Source organism: Lingula anatina, chromosome 1 (assembly GCF_051362555.1).
Source record: "Lingula anatina isolate TDL-2025a chromosome 1, LinAna3.0, whole genome shotgun sequence".
Taxonomy (NCBI): Eukaryota; Metazoa; Brachiopoda; class Lingulata; order Lingulida; family Lingulidae; genus Lingula; species Lingula anatina.
The window spans coordinates 12663939-12684024 of NC_141767.1; the positions used below are offsets into that span (position 1 = coordinate 12663939).

General features: G+C 34.8%; 2 protein-coding genes across 2 annotated transcripts; one reads left to right on the forward strand and one right to left on the reverse strand.

Annotated features, from left to right (window-relative positions):
- Positions 1 to 269: 269 nt before the first annotated feature.
- Positions 270 to 6941, reverse strand: LOC106170602 (mitochondrial carrier homolog 2). Its single transcript, XM_013550550.2, has 12 exons — positions 6784 to 6941; positions 6357 to 6447; positions 5778 to 5884; positions 4902 to 4970; positions 4587 to 4644; positions 3656 to 3707; positions 2953 to 3012; positions 2526 to 2619; positions 2268 to 2300; positions 1464 to 1531; positions 1161 to 1236; positions 270 to 888 (listed from the first exon to the last, which is right to left on the reverse strand). Exons 1-12 carry the CDS (start codon positions 6862 to 6864, stop codon positions 790 to 792), a joined length of 888 nt encoding a protein of 295 aa, XP_013406004.1. The 5' UTR covers positions 6865 to 6941; the 3' UTR covers positions 270 to 789.
- A 183-nt stretch (positions 6942 to 7124) lies between these two features.
- On the forward strand, positions 7125 to 17961 carry LOC106170603 (trafficking protein particle complex subunit 10). Its single transcript, XM_013550551.2, has 22 exons — positions 7125 to 7405; positions 7721 to 7802; positions 8086 to 8227; positions 8454 to 8647; positions 9149 to 9344; positions 9486 to 9597; positions 9783 to 9870; positions 10038 to 10197; positions 10710 to 10856; positions 11169 to 11351; positions 11540 to 11631; positions 12089 to 12229; positions 12666 to 12769; positions 13005 to 13474; positions 13646 to 13787; positions 14058 to 14293; positions 14627 to 14727; positions 14882 to 15005; positions 15365 to 15520; positions 15790 to 15967; positions 16739 to 16834; positions 17502 to 17961. The coding sequence occupies exons 1-22, from the start codon at positions 7381 to 7383 to the stop codon at positions 17591 to 17593; spliced, it is 3261 nt and encodes a 1086-aa protein (XP_013406005.2). The 5' UTR covers positions 7125 to 7380; the 3' UTR covers positions 17594 to 17961.
- Positions 17962 to 20086: the final 2125 nt, after the last annotated feature.

The following is a 20086-nucleotide window of genomic DNA, read 5'->3' on the forward strand; positions in this document are numbered from 1 at the left end:
ATATTTCAATTACTATTTCTAATTCTTCACAGAAATTGTTGTTACAGTAAGCAATTTTTTCTTGTGTGGGTTAAGATGCCATGGGTTGAAAGGAAATACATTCTTCTGAATCAGATATCTTTTGTTTCAGGCATTTTATCATTTTATGGCTCAAATTTGGAAAGACAAGTTTTACAGGGCAAAAAATATGGTTTTAGGACATTTCAAACATATGCAAAATAATTAAAAAAAAGAGTTAACCTGCATAAAGGAATCTGAAAAATTTAAAATTACTATTTTATCCGTCTGGGTGTTTTTATTTCATTCACTCAATTAAAAGAATCAAATATATTAACACTCTCAAGCTACTATTCAGCAAATAAGTGACAATTGGCGGTAAAAAACTTCATTGTCTTTTTGTATAGGTCCCACATTTACTAGGTATTTAAGTTTTTGGCAGTCATCAGTAGAATACACATCTTAGATGTGCTTTTTTTAGCAATGTAGATACTTAGGCAGGACATGCTGTGTAGACAAAACGAGTGTAAATCAAGAAGAAATGTCGCATTCACTCATTATTTCATTGAAGAAAATTATCATCCACTCATTGTTCATTGAATCTTGATATTAACCTTACACATCCTTAAAAAACTTGGAAACAATATTAACCCTCTTGTGGCTTACTGTCCTTGTACAATTATTCTCTTGAATATTATGGATTTATAATATACAATTTATATATAATGTTCTGCTTATTTTACACTTTGTTCTACTTGATTTCAAGTATCACTTGCTATGCCTGTGGCTTTCTTATCGCTGCATGTAGAAGTCCAAAGCTTGATGGTGGCTTGCTTTTGGGATATTACAAGTGCGGGCAAACAGCAAAGAAGCTCCTCTCTTCAGCTCATTCTGAATAAAGACAAGAACTGTATTATACTTAATGCCATATATAATACTGACAATGATTATCTTTGATTTACATTTTTCATCTTATTTCAATTAGTTTATATTAAGAAATATAGAAAAAGACATTTGAGGAGATGAAAAATACAACATGAGAGACCTGTCAAGGCAGTGTGTGTGCACATACATACATACATGTAGTCTGTCCATAAAACTTTTAAGCAAACACATGAATTTAATATTTAACTGGCACTGGTTATCATAATGACAATACTTACATTAGACTTAAGATAGGACCAGCAGTCTCTCCAGCTGTCAAATGCTGGAATTATTGGAGGAGCAGCCAAAGCAAGCCTATGGATATGAAAAGCGGAGAAATTATAAATTTTATATTTTATGATTTAAATCAAGGTTTGCTCAGACAAACTTCTATAAACGTAGTTCTATTTAGCATTAGTATGAATACCATTAATCTTCTATTATCAGTATTAAATTCCACAAATTTCAGGGCACCACTTCAACATACATAACGACAGATATTAAACTGAATCCCATTACATTAAAACAATATATTCCCTTACCCTGCATTGTTCACTGCCATGATGTTGCTCACCAGTGTGAAGGAGTAAGTGAAATGGGTGGTAATGTGCTGAAAAAAAAAAATCACATTGCATGTCTGCCTTAAGTAACCTGAACTCTTATGGACATTAAGTTTGGAAATTACACAATCCTTATTTGTATATGCTGTTAGAGATACTGTTAGTAATACCATGTAAGGCTTCGTTCACATGGAAAGTCTATTTTCTAAAAATCTATTTTCTATTCGTGGTATATCTTGTGATCACGGTCTGTGCCCTGAATATCCCGCAGCGTAATTACTGGCAGCGCGAGCCAGTTACTTCCAAAGCTGTAATTAATTATCGGCTGTGCTCGGAGGAGATTCTTATACCTTGACACATGCGCAGTAGGAAGTTAGAAAGTTAATGGCGGTCGCGGTGGCTTTGAAAAATGTTTGTCGATTTTGTGCAACAACAAGACGAAGAAGATGAAGAAGCTATACACACAACAGATACGAGTGCAACCGTCATGATCCGATGGCAAGCGATGCGGTAACGGAGGATGAGATTTTATAGAATGCGAGCACAGCCGAGAATTAATTACAGCTTTGTATAAGTAACTGGCTTGCGCTGCCAGTAATTACGCCGTGGGATATTCAGGACCGTGATCATAAGATACCGCGAATAGAAAACAGATTTTTAGAAAATAGACATTCCATGTGAACGAAGCCCAATTCAAAACAAAAGCTTTAGTGCATGGTCAACTGTTAATAAGGTTAACCAAATATGAAAAGTTTACACCTTGCCCGGTTTTTGAAAAATACATACCGTGCAAGCTGGATAAGTATAGGTCTGTAATTCCTGAAATGAAAAAGATAACAATAGGAGCTTCTAAAAAGATTTATACCAAATATACTTCCAGTTAGTAGCCATCAAAGAACTTGAAAATCTTCAAAACAGGTTCATTCGCAGTCTCCAAACAGTCTTTTGACAAACACATGCACCTCAACAAAGAACTATAAGAAACGTATGTAATATATATATACAAGAATAAAAGAAACATTATTTGGATAATTGTAAACTAACCTTGTCCTTCACTATATAACTGTTGATCAGATACACAAGGGTATTTGTGACCCACAGTAAGATGGTGTCCCCTATCAGGCGTGGCACTAGACCCCTAATACGTGCAAAATATATTAGTTATAAAACGAGCAAAATTACTTAAACACCACTTCATATTTTTCCTCTTATTTCTGTAGTTTTAATGACTTTAAGGGTAGTCTGAAATCTATCATTCTAAGGTATGTGAGGCTGTAAATAAACCCTCCCTTGCCAGCTAACAGTACCTATTCAATGAAATATCAAATACATTGAGAAGTAGATTGCTTCCTAACTACAGACATCATCATCATCCTATGCTTGGATATTATTTCTGTCTTGACTAATGCAAACAACAGTTATGTTATATCAAATATATTACAGAATGCTTGGAAAACTGAAAACTACTTACGCAAAGAACCCCCAAATCCCCTCTTTTTGATATATCTCAGAATATGGTGTCAGCCATCCACTGAAAAAAAATTTTGATCATCAATCTGATATCATAATAGCATTCATTCACATTTTCACTCATTTTACAAAAAATATACTTGGCAATTTCTCACAAATGCTGAACAACTTGAAAGTAATATGGGCAATTTGGGTCTGAATGGAAGTTCAAAGTGACACCCTGAAAATGCCAATATGTGAAAAAAGAACATTTCACAAAGAAATTGCATAACTCAAGAAAAATAACCCCATCAGGCTGGTTTTCAAAATTGTCCTGTATCCTGTAAGTTTGGAGACAATTTTTCAAGTGTTTTCACTTAATGTGTTATCTGCATTGCATGTATGCTGGAAAAAAAAAAAAAAAGAAGCTTTACTGTATTTAATGAATGTTCATCAGTTCTGTAAGTTTGAGCAAAAGGTAAAATGTGGTCTCTGAAAGTGCATGGTGACAACAACAACAGATGCAGGTGATGGCTATATGTACAGACACAACATGAAAAAATTAAAATAAAATTTAAAAAATTAATAAATAAATTAATAAATTATTTAATAAAAAAGTAATAATTCAACATGGTTGAATTATTACAATAAGATGAAACATATAAAATCATGAAACATTTTTCCATTTAACTTTGTCCTAAATTTTACATTTTTAATTAAAGTACCTGTAAATATCTTCTCTTCCTACAAATTCTGCCATGGATCGCACCATTATCACTGCAAAGAGAGAAGCAGATGTACAAATGACAAACATGAGACACCATCATTACTGCAACATCTAAATATTCTTCCAAAAGATTAAAAAAACCTTTATACTGCTGTTAGTTAAGATATGTAATCCTTAAGCCCCTATTTATTAACAAGTTTTCTTGTAAGCCTTAGCTCATCTAAAGAAAATCTTCTTAAAATATTATACTTGAGCCTCTTGTAAGCCTTGGCTCATCTAAAGAAAATCTTCTTAAAATATAATACTCCAGCCTCTTGCTATGTCAACAAGTCTTCTTGTAAGCCTTAGCTCATCTAAAGAAAATCTTCTTAAAATATAATACTTGAGCCTTTATATATTAAAATGTCTTCTTGCAAGCCTTAGCTCATCTAATGAAAATCTTTAAATATTTTACATGAACAATATAATACAACTTGCAAGTACCATTAGAACTCTTGGATCCAGTGGACAAATTCAGATACAAAAAAGACACTTAAAATGTATGGTTACAGGAGTTTTGAGCCTGCAGCATCAATTTTATGGTCTTATTTTAACAAATCAAATGTGTCTCTTAATCACTCTTATCATTTAAAAATTTTTAATTAAAAATATTTTGATTAACTTATCACTGCAAAGAGAGAGGCAGATGTACAAATGACAAACTTAACTTAATCTTTTAGTTTTAATAACTGTTATATTTGTTTTTAATTTACGTGTAGTTTTAGTTCTTATATAATACTTGGGCCTCTTCATATTAACAAGTCCTTTTGCAAGCTTTTCTAGGAATGGATTTTGAAATAAAACTTTGCAATATTATACTAAACAGGGCCTGAGATTCCCATCGAACTGCTTGAGCCTATTTATAAAAAATCTTTTCTTGTATAATTTACCTTGGAATGGATGGCTTATGATAATCCCTGCATACCTGGCAATCATGTCTTGTGTAGTCTGAAAGAGTATAATATTGCTTTTTATCTGAATAATTTCCAGACTTTAGATGGAAATGTTGATTTTGTGAATGTGTCAACAAAATTCTGCAATCAAATGAATCAACTTACACATCTACTGCTCAACTTTCTGTTGATCAACATGGTTCATGAGTTTTGAAATATATCTCAAATTAATATCAACATTCTCTTCAAAACTTACCAACATAATTCTATGTGGTAAAACCTTGCACACATGAGTTGTTCATGTATACTTACCTCAAGGAGGTATTTCTTCACAGATCCCTCTGGCTCATTTGCATCTAATGTCCATTTGCTTTTTAGTACCTGGTACAATAGTAATCACACAATCTATTAATAATCTGTGGCAAATTTTGTAATAACAAAAGCAGTAACATTGTTCTCCTTTGGATAAAACTGTTCTCTTACATTTTACATAATAATGGCTTTACAAGACTGAACTGAATTTGCTGTTTATAAAATAAATACATAAATAAAAATAAAACAAGGCTAAGCAATATACAGTGATATCATCCTTTTGGAAAGTGGACCCATTGCATTCTTCCCTTAAAGATGTTAAAAAGCTAGTTAAAGCTGACATATAGACAGAAAACCTTTTAAGGAGTAAACACGGAAAAGTGACAAAATAATAAAATTTAGGCCTGGACGCCCAGCCCAAACGCCTACTACAAATTCAGGGCCAAAATTACTGAAAGGAATGCTGAGATAAGAAAAATAATCCTGGGTTGTTTTCAAACTCAAACTGTATCTTAGCACTGTAAATTATAAGTTTTCCTTTTCTTGGGTTTATGAAGGCAGTGTACAAAGTAGTTTTTTTTTATCAATTTTGATACAACAACCCTTAAACATATTTATCACCAAAGTTTAATTATGTACTGCTGTTGCTGTGGACATTTAAAATGTAACAGTCACACCAATGAAATTTGAAGTCACACCGTGAAAATGTGTGAAAAAAATTAATCCAATCTTTAAACTCGGGATATGCTTTAGTCCCAAAAAATCATTCTTATAACTTTAAGAATAACAAGTAATGTTGGCAATGGCAAGCAAGTAATGGTTGATGTTTTCAGAAACATAGGGGCTGCACTTAAAATTACAAAGAGAAAAACTTACCTTTCTTATTGAAGCTCCAACATAGTTGGAAGTCAGTGTACTTATCAACCTAGGTGACAGGCCACGAAATAGACCAGTGAAGCCATCAGTTCTTCTTATGTGACCCACTGAAGAAAAAAGCCCATTCATATTTTTGAAAATAAATGACATATTTAGTCACATATTTAAAATACACAAGAATTAGTGCCACTTAGTAACAAGGATTCAATTATATATTTCTGAACACTTTAATAAATTTGTATACCAGTATTCAAAATCCCAAAAGTGCATTTCCATATTTTCCTGACCTTGTAGCTTTTTTACTAAAAAAAATTGTAGTAGCTTCCACTCCTAACAACTTTACCTCAAAAGCATTTCAAAGAATGGTTTATTCAAAATTTTCCAGGGAAATGATGTTATAGATGACAAAAGTAATGACCATTCAACATAACAAATAGTGTAAAAATTGAATAAACTCAATCTACTTTACACTGAAACATCAAGTTACACAACCTATAAGTACACAAAAGTTGATTAAGTTAATTAGTTTGGAGGAAGTTAAGACATCTTGTGGTTTAACAGCCTTGTTCTGAAACTTACCATAGGCGAACACCCCTGGGTAAGCTAAGATGTCTTTACCAAACCAGATGAAAGATTTGGTCTGGTATGGTGATAAAGGTTCATGTCCAAGCTGAAAAAAAAGAAGAAAATTCAATGTATGATGCAATTACTTTCATTTTGTATAATCACAATGTTATGCCTGTTATGTTTTGATGTGCTTGGCACCCTCTATTTTGTTGACTACAATGGGATTTCACTGTAATATTCATTTGTCTTGATTATTATACACCACTGTTCAGTGAAAACAGGTAAAATGATATAAATAAAACGGTCAGACGAAGCTGATCAGGATGAACCGGTCTGATGATGATATGGGAATTTATCATGATGCTCGTTTTGTCTTGTGGAATTTTTTCACTAATTTATGAAACGCAGAAGCAATGAGTATCACAGGGATGTGACTCACCTGTATTAAAACCCTTGCATAGGTAAACGGGTGGGAAGCGGTTGAGACCGCTGTGGTAAGAGCAAATTGACCTGCATCCATGATACCACACTGGGAGAACGTGAAGTAGGAAGATTACCTTTATAATTTACAATACGCGCGTGTAAATATCAAACACCTATTTTTAGTTGAACCTTTAATTTGGGCGTATAGCTGAAAGAAAAAAATAGACAATGTAAATATTCAATTAATTTTCTTATTAAATATATATCTAAGCAATGGTAATGAATTTTCTTAAAACAAAATCAGCTGTGCTCACTCAATAGATTTTTACGCGCTACAATAATAAATAAACATTTCCTGTCTTCAATACGAAAGAGCAAAGTCGGTGTAGACTAGTTGATTTTTTACACGGAATTTCTAAAGTTATATGGCATTTTGTATATGCACATGCATATGCTTAGTACTGTTTTTCAAAGAACTGAAAAAATTATATAATTAAGCACGCATAATGGTATATTTAGCAGTAATTCAGCAATGAGACGTGCAATCTGGCTGATGAGTGAGTGATGCCTGACGAGAGATGTAGGCTTGGCTAATGTAACATTGGTTGACAAAATGGAGAAAAGACCAATAATTACTTGTAAGCAACATTAAACTTTGTTAGATCATCAAAATTTACCCATGGCATTCACTTAGGGCTGTGTGCTATTGTTGGTGACATCAAACACCGTCATAAATGATGAAAGCTTGGTTGAAATTTAAATGGCCATACGCCATGTACAGTACTTGCTGTAAACACGACATGCAACAAAAATCCATTAGGCTTCCTCATATCCAGTATACCTACCAACTCATATTGCTACTTGGTTCTTCTTCACTTTAAAGTATTCCATCTGCAGATGTTGGGGATAATTTCCATGCTTTTTCTCATATTTTTCTCCTCTTATTTTCACAGGTTATGGGGACCAGACGCTGTACTCTTCCCTCTGCCCAGCCGTTACAGAGATGCTGCCCAGGGCTGCTGTGGAATGGAGGAGGTAGGATCCAAAACACATGCAATGTGCAGTATATTAGACATGAAAATAAAGATAAAAGCCAAGTGTGAGATTGTTTTTTGTGAGATATGTTTTATGAAGGGTAACCACTCTGACCTTTAATTACATAGTACCGTATGAGTTAACTACTTTAAAATGCCTATTATGAATTTTAGTGGACTTGAGAGGGGTGGCTCCTACTGATTGCTTATATGTTACCACTGTTGAACTGTGATTCAGGTTCACATTCATGTTTGGTTTATGTGAAATTATATATGATTTTAAGGTCCTATGGTCGACCAGCAAGAAAAGTCTGCGTGGAAGCCACATTTGTTCCATTCGATGCAGAGATATTCAAAGCCAAAGAAGCTGATGACTTCTGCCAGTTGACAAGTCTGCCTTACTTTCACTTGTACTGGACAGACTGTGTATGTCTCATTTGTTCATAGAACTGTGTTTTCTTTACTTTTGATTACTTTATTTTTTGCTATCAAAGATGAAAGAAATTAGTTTCTTTTTACCTATTTCCAGGTATTAACTATTTAGATAGTTATTGTAATGGAAATTTTAAACTGAGTCATTAGTTTATTGAAACTGTTGACTCTTTTCTTGTCTTTGCATATTAACGTTTGCTTTATATATCACAACTTTTAGGATCTGGACACATACAAATCCAGTATTAGAGACCACATAAGTACTTGGTTGAGTATTCTAAGGAATTATGGTATTAGTGATTGGATGATTATAGTGGTGACCCATGATGAAAAGAGTGTCAAGAGCAAATTACTTCCACGAACTAATGTGTATGACAAAGTGAAGAATGATTTCTGTGGGAAATATGCTGACAGGTCAGTTGTCGATTGTACAATTATGGAAAATCTATATTGCAAAAAATCTTTGGCATGTAAACAGTCAGTGCAAATTTTTTGGGATACTAAGGTCAAAGCATCTGCATGCTCAAAACTAACAAATGTCAATAAAACTAAAGCCTAGCCTGGCTAGGCTTTAGTTTTATTGACTTTTGTCATGAGGGCAGTGGTTGTATGATTTTTAAATGTATATTTTGTATATATATATATATATATATATATATATATATATATATATATATTTTTTTTTTTTTTGTATATTTTTTTGTACAATATCAATTAATACCAACCCACTTTAAAAAAAAGTGGGTTGGTATTGATTGATATTGTTAAAAAAAAAACAGTAAGAAACTGTAGAGAAAAAATGCTTAGTACACAACGTGTTTGCATATCTTTGTATGGCAGGCTGACAACACTGACATGTAGGATTTCTTGGTACTTTCAACTTTCTATATTTTAAGTAAATATACAATGTTACAGGTGTGTTATGTTGGCAGAGCCTTTGAAGTCTGATCCCCGAAGTTCTGAGTCTTGGAACAATTTCCTCAACAAGTTTCGTGTGCAGATCTTAGAGTCATTCAATATTTCTTTGAACAAATTTGAAGAAAAACTGAGGTCACAGAGAGAACTGAGAACACAAGCAGGATGGGATTTTTGCCAATATTTTCTCATGCAGGTGAATAATAACCATGAGACAGCAATTACATTTTTAACTAATATGATGTGATGAAATAGATTTTCGAAAGATGTTAATAAATGTGCTTATAAATTGTGATTGAGGAAAAAAGATGATAAAGTTTCTTCAATAATTTTGCAGGAGGAACTAGCTTTCATGTTTGAAATGCTTGGTGTGTATGAAGATGCCTTAATCCAATATGATGAACTGGATGCCCTCTTTAGCCAATTTCTTCTGAACCACGCAGCTGGAGGTAATGATATATCCTTTCAAGAATACTCCTTTCATTACCACATTCATTTATACTGCTGTTCTTTCTAGGTCTGGTCTAAATTTATTGGGCAGCATTACCTGAAAGAGAACTTATCAAACTATTGATTATTTTGTAAACAATCATATTAGATTGAAAAATTGGTTATATTAATTTTTTTGTTATAGCTACTGCTGAGTGGATTACTAACTTGACCAAACCTTGTGAACATTGGGAGGGTTTAAACCTTTCTCGACCTGTGGATAAAGAAAAAAGGTATGGTTATAGTAATAGTGTTTCAAGTGCACCAAGTCTAGTTAGTACTTTCTTTCTTGAGATACAATATTATACTGGTCCCTTTACTACAATGGAAAATTAAAAAAACTGAGTGATATTATTTTATTGTAAATATATTCACTGTCAAAGTGATGTCTCTGCTTCAGGTATCAGATCCAGCTGAACAAAATCACCCTCCTTGACCTGCGAAGTTACCTGTTCTCCAGGCAGTGTGCCTTACTGTTCCTGCTGTACAGACCCTGGGAAGTGGCACAGAGGTCCATGGGTTTCATGCAGACATGTGTACAGGATGTGGAGTTGCTGGAGGTATTAACATATGCATTTTTACTCATTGTAAAATAATTGATAATTGAGTATGAAGCTTGAAGTTGTTTTTGTAACCTCCACTATGAAGATTCCTGTTTGTTAGTGGACAAGCTGTCTGAGAAAGTTGTTAACAAATTTTGTTGAGATTTTCAGGATAGTTTTTTTCAGGAGGGAAAGAAGCTATAACAGTTTTGAATGAATCTGGGTCTCTTAATATTTTAAAAGGATCTTTATGCCCTTTTCCTTGATGTCTACATTCTTGTGGTTGTCTCTAGCATATTTATTGTTCTGTTCAAATGTAGGAATTTGCTTTAGAAATTGCCTTTCCTATTTAAAGGCTGATACAACATTTAACTGCTGTTATTAAATAAAAATCATGAAAAAGGTGATAAAATTGAATCACGTTTTGTTTTTGTTGACTGAAATACCTATTTCAATGTCTGCATTATATACCTCAAATGCCCTTCAAACATTCTACAGTGCACACATATATACTTCTCTGTCTCCACCAGGTTCATACCCCTCCAGGCTCTCTGGCGTGCTGGGTGTTCCTCAGCTGCATGGAGACGCTGCAGGCCTGTGAGAAGTTCAGTCAATCTGGGCAGGTGGCGACATACTCTTTACATACAGCCAGCTTGTGGGATTACACTAGAAAGAAGGTAACATTACTGTTGATGTGTTAATGAATTGGAATGTTATTTTTTTTGGTTTGCACAATGAAGTTATATTACTGTTGAATTTGCCAGTGAAAAAAGTGGGGACTGTGGTCTGATATTACATAAGTTTAATATGTAGATAATTGGATGATATTTCTGGAAAAGTCAATGCATTCATGTTTCACACATTTAATTGCTACACTTTGGAAATATATCTTTAAATATTATTAGTGTTGCAAAGTTTTTTTATGAAACTTCAAAATAATGAAAATCTAGTTTAGCCCATGATTTATGTAGTTTTATGATATACTTCAGCTGTATGAGTTAGGTGAACTATGTGGGCTGTTACCAGGAATGACCCCATCATCTGAACAGCTCCATCTTGTGGTAGATTTAGTTGCTGGAATGAGAATTCTGGAACAGAGGGAGGGGGAGAGTCCGAAATCCAAGCTGCAAGAAGCCTTGTCATCACAGACAGCTTTTCAAAAGAATTATCTTGTAAGTAAAATTACAAAGTTACAATATTGTGATACACTTGATTAGGAAAGGGGATGTTAGTGAAGGAGAAAACCACAGGAAATGAGATTGAAAGTTTTGTATGAAATGTGTTATTAGTTGTGTTGCTTTCTAATATTTTGTCCAAGGCTAAATAACATGTCTAGGGAAAATATTTTTTTCACAATTAGGAACTGTCAGAACTAGCCATGGGAACATTTAAACACATTGGAAGGATGAGGTCAGCCAAACGGATTGGGCAAGATTTGGCAGACTTTTACATGTAAGTGCACAATAGAGCCTTGCAGCAGTGGCTCTGAACTATAACGGTGGTCCATATACTGCCCATATGCTTGATAATAAATGTCTGTATTATGTTTTTGATTAAAGTATTTTAATATTTCAAAAATACTTACATGTACTTTTTAATACATCTGAAAATACATTTTTCAACTTTTTTCTCCTTGTAGAAATCTAAATAAAGTAGGAGAAAAGCTCACTAAAATCTTTGTTGGTGAAAGGATATGTTACTGTCTTAGCAGTTTTTTCTACTTCAAAGTATCTTTGTGAAGTGAAAAGATACTCCTAACAAAAAAAAAATAGAGCAAAGTGTTATCCTATTATTGAGTTTTATACTTTATACTATATTATTTTTGACTCCATAGTAAAGTAGACTTTTGTATGACTAGTAACTTTTATCTGGATTTGGAAATGTTTCTGTAATATCATGTTTAATCCAGGGGACTTGGTGAGTACAGCAAGGCAGAGGGATTTTTGCTGGATGCCCTGAAGATGTACAAAAGAGAAAGGTGGACCAGCATAGCAGACCATATCCGGGTCAAGGTTGCTCAGTGTCAGGAAAGAGAGGGATCAATATCAAAGTATCCTTGTCTGTTATGCAGGATTAGGTACACTTAGATGGTTATTGGCCTCAAGGGCTTTTAATTTTTGGCAAGACAGATATATTCATCACTTTTCATATCCTGCACCAGTGTTAAGTCTAATGAAACGGACATAAGTGTGTATCTGTGAATTGTTGTTGATCCATGAAACTTTTATCGAAAACCATGATAAATCCATGGTTTGAAAAGCATTTGTACATGCCAACAACATTATAAATACGGCTTTCAGTATGATAGATATTTTTTGGTGATAAAAAGTTTTAGTATTAAGGCAGTCAAATGTAAACTTAATAATTTGTAAGCAACCAAACCGATGGTTTTCACTAACGTCAGTCCTTTGTATAATGTAAAATTGCATATATATACAAAAGCTACATTACAGTGGGTTATCTGACATCCTTTACACTGTGCTCAGATACCTTCGTTCATGTGTGTGTATTGCAAGCAGCCAAGACTTGGATGATGACTTGAGAATGGATTACTATAGAAAACTACTTAAGCTAACAACAGATGTCTCAGGTATCCGTGGCTTAAAATATGTAAATCAACTTTAATAGCCTCTCAGAACCTTTTGTTTTCTTATTTCTGGTACACATAAAACACAGGTTGTTATTTGCCTGAGTTATACATAGAATATGATAAAGCCACATATTATCATCATAGGAATTTCATTAATAGGCAAAAACTGATAAAACTTTCAAATATTGCCAATATAGGGTTTTCCTAAATTACTTCATGTGTATTTCTTTCTCAGATGGCCCATACACCCTGAAAGCCTACCCCTTGCTGACCTTTGACAAGCCTATCCTGGATAAGCAAGTCTGTATAATAGGTGACCACATCACAATAACACTAGGTGTAACCAATCACCTCCCAGGACCTATCACATGCAACATGCTTAGCATTGCCCTGGAACCCTCAGGCAGTCGTGCGCTGCATGGGCACCATCACGTGCGGCACCACAGTGGCACCAGCTCTAGCAGCATGGAGCTGTGTCTGGATACTACGAAGTATAAAGTATTTGAGGAGTATGAGTATACTAGTAATGGCCAGGTGCAAACTATAAGACTTCAGTGTCATGATGCCAGTACGATGGATAAACAGATAGGACTGAACCATTCTGGGACCCAGAAAGATGTACAGTTGGATGATTACACTATATCTGCAAGTCTAGAGCATGTTGTGATGATGCCTGGACATAATACTTTTTCATTGTCAACAAAGGTAAGACGCTTTATAAGTAGTGTATCACTGTACCTTTTACTGCCAGCTATTTCTATATGTACATCCTCAAAGTTAGGTTTTGATATGTCTAGCTTATAGAATATATGTTGCTTTACTCATTATGCCTTCTTGAACCATAAGTTACTCTTTTCCATTTCTTTATTGTTTCAGTTGGATGATTTAGGCAGCTACTGTCTGAGTCAATTGTGTGCAGAGGCCTGTCAAATACAGCTAGTGGAATCACTGCAGGAGTTGCTCATAGAATTCCAAGTTAAAGCAGATGCATCCACTGTGTGTCTCAAGTCTCCATCTGGTGAGTAAACAACTGTGAAGCATCTGGAGAGGAAACTGCCAACTGCTGCATCCAAGTTAAAATGCTAAGGGCATGCCTTGTGTGGTGTAAAAACAAATATTAAAATATTCTCATTCTGATAGATTTGTGTTAATGACAACTTTTTCCTGCAGATGTTCCATTTTTAGAGTTTTTTTGTAAAATGTGTTTGTTTCTATCTTTGAAAAGGTCTATATTGTAAAATGTTTTTGCTTGAAGAAACTTGATTTTCTCATATGTTACCACCATCAGGGCAAGTACTAGCTGGTTTTGTACAAGAGCTAGAGTTGATTGTAAACCCAGGCAGCTACACAATTCCAGAGGGCGCTGTTCTTCATGTATCATCACAGACACTACAGATATTTCAGGATGAAGGCCAAAACAAGCTGACATCTGTAACATTACCAGCCTTAAAGGCTTATGAAACATGGGAACAAAAGATCTTTGTCAAGGCAGCATTGGGGAGTGTTGATGAAGAAGAACATTTGGTAATTGATAATCATTAACAGCTTCCTCCATTACACTACTTAGCCAGTTTTGTTATATACTGATACTGTGCAGAGACCATCTCTCTGGAAAAATATTATAAAGTATTGCTGCTCCTAGAATCTGACAAAAAATAGTGATGGCATTTATATATGGATGGGGGTTTGAATATGATGCTACTTTTCCATATAATCTGGTTCATACTTTTTAACCTAATAACCATCACTTGTGAAAGCATGCAATGATTGTTGTGAAAGAACCATTTGTTTTGTTGAAAATGGCTATAGTAAGTGGTTAAGACTGGAAAGAAGAAATAGATTTTTTTTATTATCCAGGTTGATGTAGAGGGTGACTGGAACAACAGTATCCTATGTCAGAGCTTAACATTCCAGCAACCTTTCTGCTTCAAATGCAAGATGAGGAACACAATCAGCAAGTAAGGACTGTATCTAGAAAAGAAAAATACTAGTGTTTTTCAAATGTAAAACCTCTGTAAAACGATTCTATTATTTTAGATAAATCTTCTGGCAGACACTTGTAAGTCTGTGTTTCTGAAAGAATTTCTTTTACTTTTTTTATTTTGCTTCTAGGAGGTTTGTGGAGTTAACAATGACAGCGACCAGAACACTGAGTATCACAGTGAACCACACATCTCTGAAGATACAAGGTGTAGCTGATGAAAATATTGTGCCCTTCTACACCGATGCTCCTATGGTGAGACAATAGGAATATATGGTGTCTGTAACATAATTAATTATTGAATATTGTGTATGTAGTTTGTACCTGAGCAAGTTGGCAGTTAGCTTGAAAATTGCTTGTAAACCACAGTGACCCGTACTTCAATGTTGTTTCCATATTGTATGCCAGAGGCACAATAACCAGGAGTCTACAGGACTGATGTAACACATTCTGCTATGAACCTGAACTGGATTCAGACAAGCTATAAATACTCTGTATAATAGGTTCACCAGACAATGAAATGTATTCACCATTGATAGATAAATATTTGAGGCCTAGTGTCTCTGTGTAAAGGCGTAGATGCAGAGGATTCTTATCCTACGTTTAACTTTTAGGTGCTAACAGCCAACCAGAGTGCTACATATTTGTGGCAGTTAAAAGAGATCCCAGCTAACATGCAGACACTGTCTTGTAGTTTGGTATTGGGTTTGCAGGATCCTACTGGCAGACAGTGCAATGCTGATTATAATTTCAAGCTAGAAAATGAAGAGGTATTTTTCAAGGGCATTTGTTCAATATCGTATGATCAGATGCAGTCAAGTTACATATCCATAATCCATTGGAATAAATCAACATTGAAAGTTGCTTTGAAAAATAAATAAGGGTTATTAATTAAACATGTAATATAAAATTATTGTCATTTACCATGTTGGGTGTTACTTTCATTTTTTGTTGATTTTCCTTGTGAAACTCAAGTGTCACGCAACAGCATGCTATATGCACTTTCTCCTCATCTAATCAGTTCCCCTCTTTTTTTAAGATGAGGTATGGCATGCTGACTTCCATCAGAAGTGACTCTGAAGGACCAGTTAAATCAGGGGGCACATGTACTTTAAATGTAGATATCCAGGAATTGGGAAATGCCCACCAGGCAGAGCAGCTGACCTACCAGATAGAAGTGGATAAGAAATGTTGGGTTGTTATGGGAAAGACTGCAGGTATGGATTAGCTGTTCATTAGTAATTATTAACACGTGAGATGTGGATTTTTTAGGCTGTTTTGTGTGAATCCTCAGGTAATGTCATTTTTGTACCACAAACTAAAAGAGTAATGCTGTTGGTTAAGTCAGTTGATCATTGCAATTGCTGAAGTAGGTTCTACTATTCCAAAAATTTGTTGCTGCTGTTGCCAATTAATTAAGTGCAAGACTATTCTCACTCATATCATGGTAGAAAATTCAATTTGCATTCTTTTAAACTACTTTGTATTAAGTTGATCAGTGCATTTGGCGATTTTCTTGGTTCGCCTGTATTTCAGTAAGGAAATGAGAAATTATAGAAAGAAAATGCTTATACAATTTGATTAGTATTATCTCAAGGGAAGCTAATTGGCAAACTTTCTTATGAGTTGTGAAAGTAATCAGTAAAATCTATATTTTTGCTTCTTAAACAAATTGTCTCAGGCAGAAGTGTAAAGAAAATTGTTATCCAAGCTTTTACTTAAAAGATCACTATGTAATTTGCTCCTTTTAGACAGTCTATTCTGGTAAAATTATAATTAGTGTTTTTTGCTCAGACTGTATATGTGTTTATGTTACATCCTAAATTGTTTTTAGCATTGTGTGTGTGTCAGTGTGTGTCAGTGTTTAGTACACTATATATGATAAAGTCAAGTTAATTTAAATAGAGTGCCATGGTTATTTTACATGTTATTAAAATTGTTATTGATTTGATCTTTTAGAATATAATTATTTTTTCTTATAATAATAGGTGAAATAGGTTTACAAAATGGGCGTGGGCACATGTCCCTGAAAGTGGTACCACTCCAGTGTGGTTATATCCCAGTGCCTTCCATTAAAATATCAGGTATGTCTTGCATTCAAATTTTGTTATTCTAGGTGTCATAGTGCACTTTCATTGTACTCCCCTTCCTCATATACAGATGCTTGTTGTCTTAAATTTTTGTGTCTGTCCATGCTTTGATGTTGAAGATATATTATTTTTCTCGATCATTATTATAGTTTTAGACTGTTGTTTCCTGTTTATATATTTTTGGTATAATGCCTCTAAAAGTAAAGTTGCTTGCATTTTGGTTATCAACTATTATACAATAAAGCAATTTGAGTTACTGAGGATGTTGGTTATTATATAGTGTTGTATCTTGGGATATTTTTACTTACTTTAACTGATGTGTTTATCTACCTCTTCAATCATGTCATTTTAATAATATTATAATGATGTACTTTGGATAACAAAATGTCATCTTGACAATTGAATTTTTTGCACCCTTTCTCCTTTGAACATTAATATCCTTTCCTAACATTTAATTTTAGTGTAGAAATAGAATAAAATACATAATTTGCACTTGTCACTATAAAGAAATGTTATCATCTTTGCAGAAAGAATGGAAATACTGCATTAACTGTATTGCTTACATGGATTTGTGTTCGTGTCTGAGAGAGAAAGATGTCAAATATTACAGACTGTTTAAGCCATACAACATTAACTTCTCTTTTTTCAAATACCCTTACAGATGCAGGAAATCCAGGTGAATTCAGTGAAAGAAAAAGCCACCATGTATTTGATGCCAGTGCAGCACAATGTGTCACAGTGGAAATGTCATAAAATCTTTATGAACTGAGCACTAGTCAGATGGTATATCAGGAGTTGTGTTTTGTTGACGATCTTGTTAAGTGTTTGACTGTTATTTGAAATGATATGGATATGCTAGAGGTGAGCGGCAAATCCCCAAGAACTGTTTTATTTTTGGAGTTTAGTGTCCCTTATTTACACAGAGCATGAGCATACAATTCCCCTGAGCAACTGAGGTGCCATTTATTTATTTTGAAGTAAACAGGAACTAGCTTTTTTTCTTCCCTTTCCCATGTTGAAGTGGGGATCCAAGATCTGGATTTGTAACATGTGAGTTACACCACATCTTTGTTTTCCAGTTAGCTATCTTCAAGTGTTCGATAAAGCTAGCTTCAAATGGTGGCAGTTTTGCAGTTGCCTGATCTTTCTTATTTGCTATTTTAAAACGTTTGGATTGAGATTTGTGTAGATCTTTTTCTATTTTATCATACAGCAGAGCCACTAGTTTTCGTGCTTCATCAGTGGCACCATCTTTAGCACATTGGCCCATCATTTTTAGGTCCTACAAACTCTCTGCCTCTTTCTTTTGGGTAGCCTTCATGACTGCTCTCTTCCCAATCCCAAATAAAAAAGAAACAGAGTCACATCCAGTAGTAGCATGCACAGCGGGAAGAATCTTGCATGACTCGGAATCAATGGCTGAGCAAAGTGCATGGACAGGTACAAGTTGCTGTCTGTCTGTTGTACTACCAATGCAACTAGTCGCTATCCACATGAAAGTCACATTTTGCAAGCAAGGAAAATAATACAGTGCAATCTGTATTTATCAGCTAATACAGAATGTAAAACCATCCTTGTGTCAGCCTCTTCTTGCAAGCTTGAAGCCTGTAGAACCACACCTGTACTCGTGATGGACATCACCCTCTCTCCTTTGGCAAATCCTCCAACAACCAGAAGCCTCTTATAAGGGTGGTTTTGCATCCAGTGTGGGGGCATGCTTGATCAGATATGTACAAAGAAACATACCTAGTGACTGTTTGTTGGAAGCTGTATTTAGCAATTTATGCTTCATCCCTAACTGTGGTCCATATCTTTGGTCTCTCTCTGCAGTTTTCACTGAATCAGGACAATCACATCTATCAAAAACAACAACAGTGACACTTGTACAAAAAAACTGCCTGAAGGATTTTAAGATGTGAGGAAGCAAATTCATTAAATGTGTGCTATTTGCCCCCAGACATCATCTGGATTATTGCCACTGCAACCTGTATGTACACAACTTCTGACAGGTTTCCACGAGGGCAATCAGGTACTTGCTCACAGAGACTCTCCAATTGGTTTCCTAGTTCAGCTTTATTTGTTTTCCCCATTGTGCCATCAGTACTAAAGATTGATGTCGGCACTGGACCCACGGAATAACTTGGGATTGTTTCTCTGGAAACATCTCCTTGACTCATAGACAGTGATAAGTCTCTGCAGAAAACATTCTCTGGATTTAGTGTCCCTTATATCACTGTGGATCCCAATTTGAATTTAGCCTTTCTTATCACGTCTGCAAATAATCTTAATTGTGATTTGCTGATTGTACTATTAAAGATGACTGAGCCAGGTTCAAGTATATTTTGGACAAATGAAGCTAGCTTTTCTTCACCAGTCTCCAGGGTACGTAGGCTTCATTCACATGGAAGGTCTATTTTCTAAAAATCTATTTTCTATTCGCGGTATCTTATGATCACGGTCTGTGCCCTGAATATCCCGCGGCGTAATTACTGGCAGCGTGAGCCAGTTACTTATACAAAGCTGTAATTAATTCTCGGCTGTGCTCGCATTCTATAAAATCTCATCCTCCGTTGCCGCATCGCTTGCCATCCGATCATGATGGTTGCACTCGTATCTGTCGTGTGTATAGCTTCTTCATCTTTTTCGTCTTGTTGTTGCACAAAATTGACAAACACATTTTTCAAAGCAACCGCGACCGCCATTAACTTTCTAACTTCTTACTGCGCATGCGTCAAGGTATCAGAATCTCCTCCGAGCACAGTCGAGAATTAATTACAGCTTTGGAAGTAACTGGCTCGCGCTGCCAGTAATTACGCCGCGGGATATTCAGGGCACGGATCACAAGATACCGCGAATAGAAAATAGATTTTTAGAAAATAGACTTTTCATGTGAACGGAGCCTTAGTAGAGAGGTGTGTGCCAAAGAAGCATGGAGACCAGTAGAAATGTTGATTAGAACATTTGGGTGATCTTCTGCATCAAATAGATTGATCAAATTGTTCACTAAATGCCTAGATATTTCTTGCGGATGTTCTGCATCTTTCTTTTTTTATCTTGGAGGCAAACTCTTGTCTGTGACCTGTCTGTTTTTCATATCTGTGGCCATCCCATTCACCAAGAAGAATACTGTAAAGAATAGATAAAATGTATTGATGTGTCCTCATATAATAATGATAAACAACTGATATAAGGAAGGGTTTAATCTCCTTATGTATACTCTTCATCAGGCTATTTAGGATTAATTAA

Excerpts from the sequence above, each read along its gene's own strand:
- LOC106170602 (XM_013550550.2), bottom strand. The coding sequence starts at position 6,864 with ATGGATGCAGGTCAATTTGCTCTTACCACAGCGGTCTCAACCGCTTCC. Across the intron at positions 6,448-6,783 it reads ATGCAAGGGTTTTAATACAG|CTTGGACATGAACCTTTATC; the intron begins GTGAGTCACATC and ends CTTTTTTTTCAG. Across the intron at positions 3,708-4,586 it reads CATAAGCCATCCATTCCAAG|TGATAATGGTGCGATCCATG; the intron begins GTAAATTATACA and ends CTCTCTTTGCAG.
- LOC106170603 (XM_013550551.2), top strand. The coding sequence starts at position 7,381 with ATGGAGAAAAGACCAATAATTACTT. Across the intron at positions 9,871-10,037 it reads CCTGTGGATAAAGAAAAAAG|GTATCAGATCCAGCTGAACA; the intron begins GTATGGTTATAG and ends TCTCTGCTTCAG. Across the intron at positions 13,475-13,645 it reads CTTTTTCATTGTCAACAAAG|TTGGATGATTTAGGCAGCTA; the intron begins GTAAGACGCTTT and ends TTATTGTTTCAG.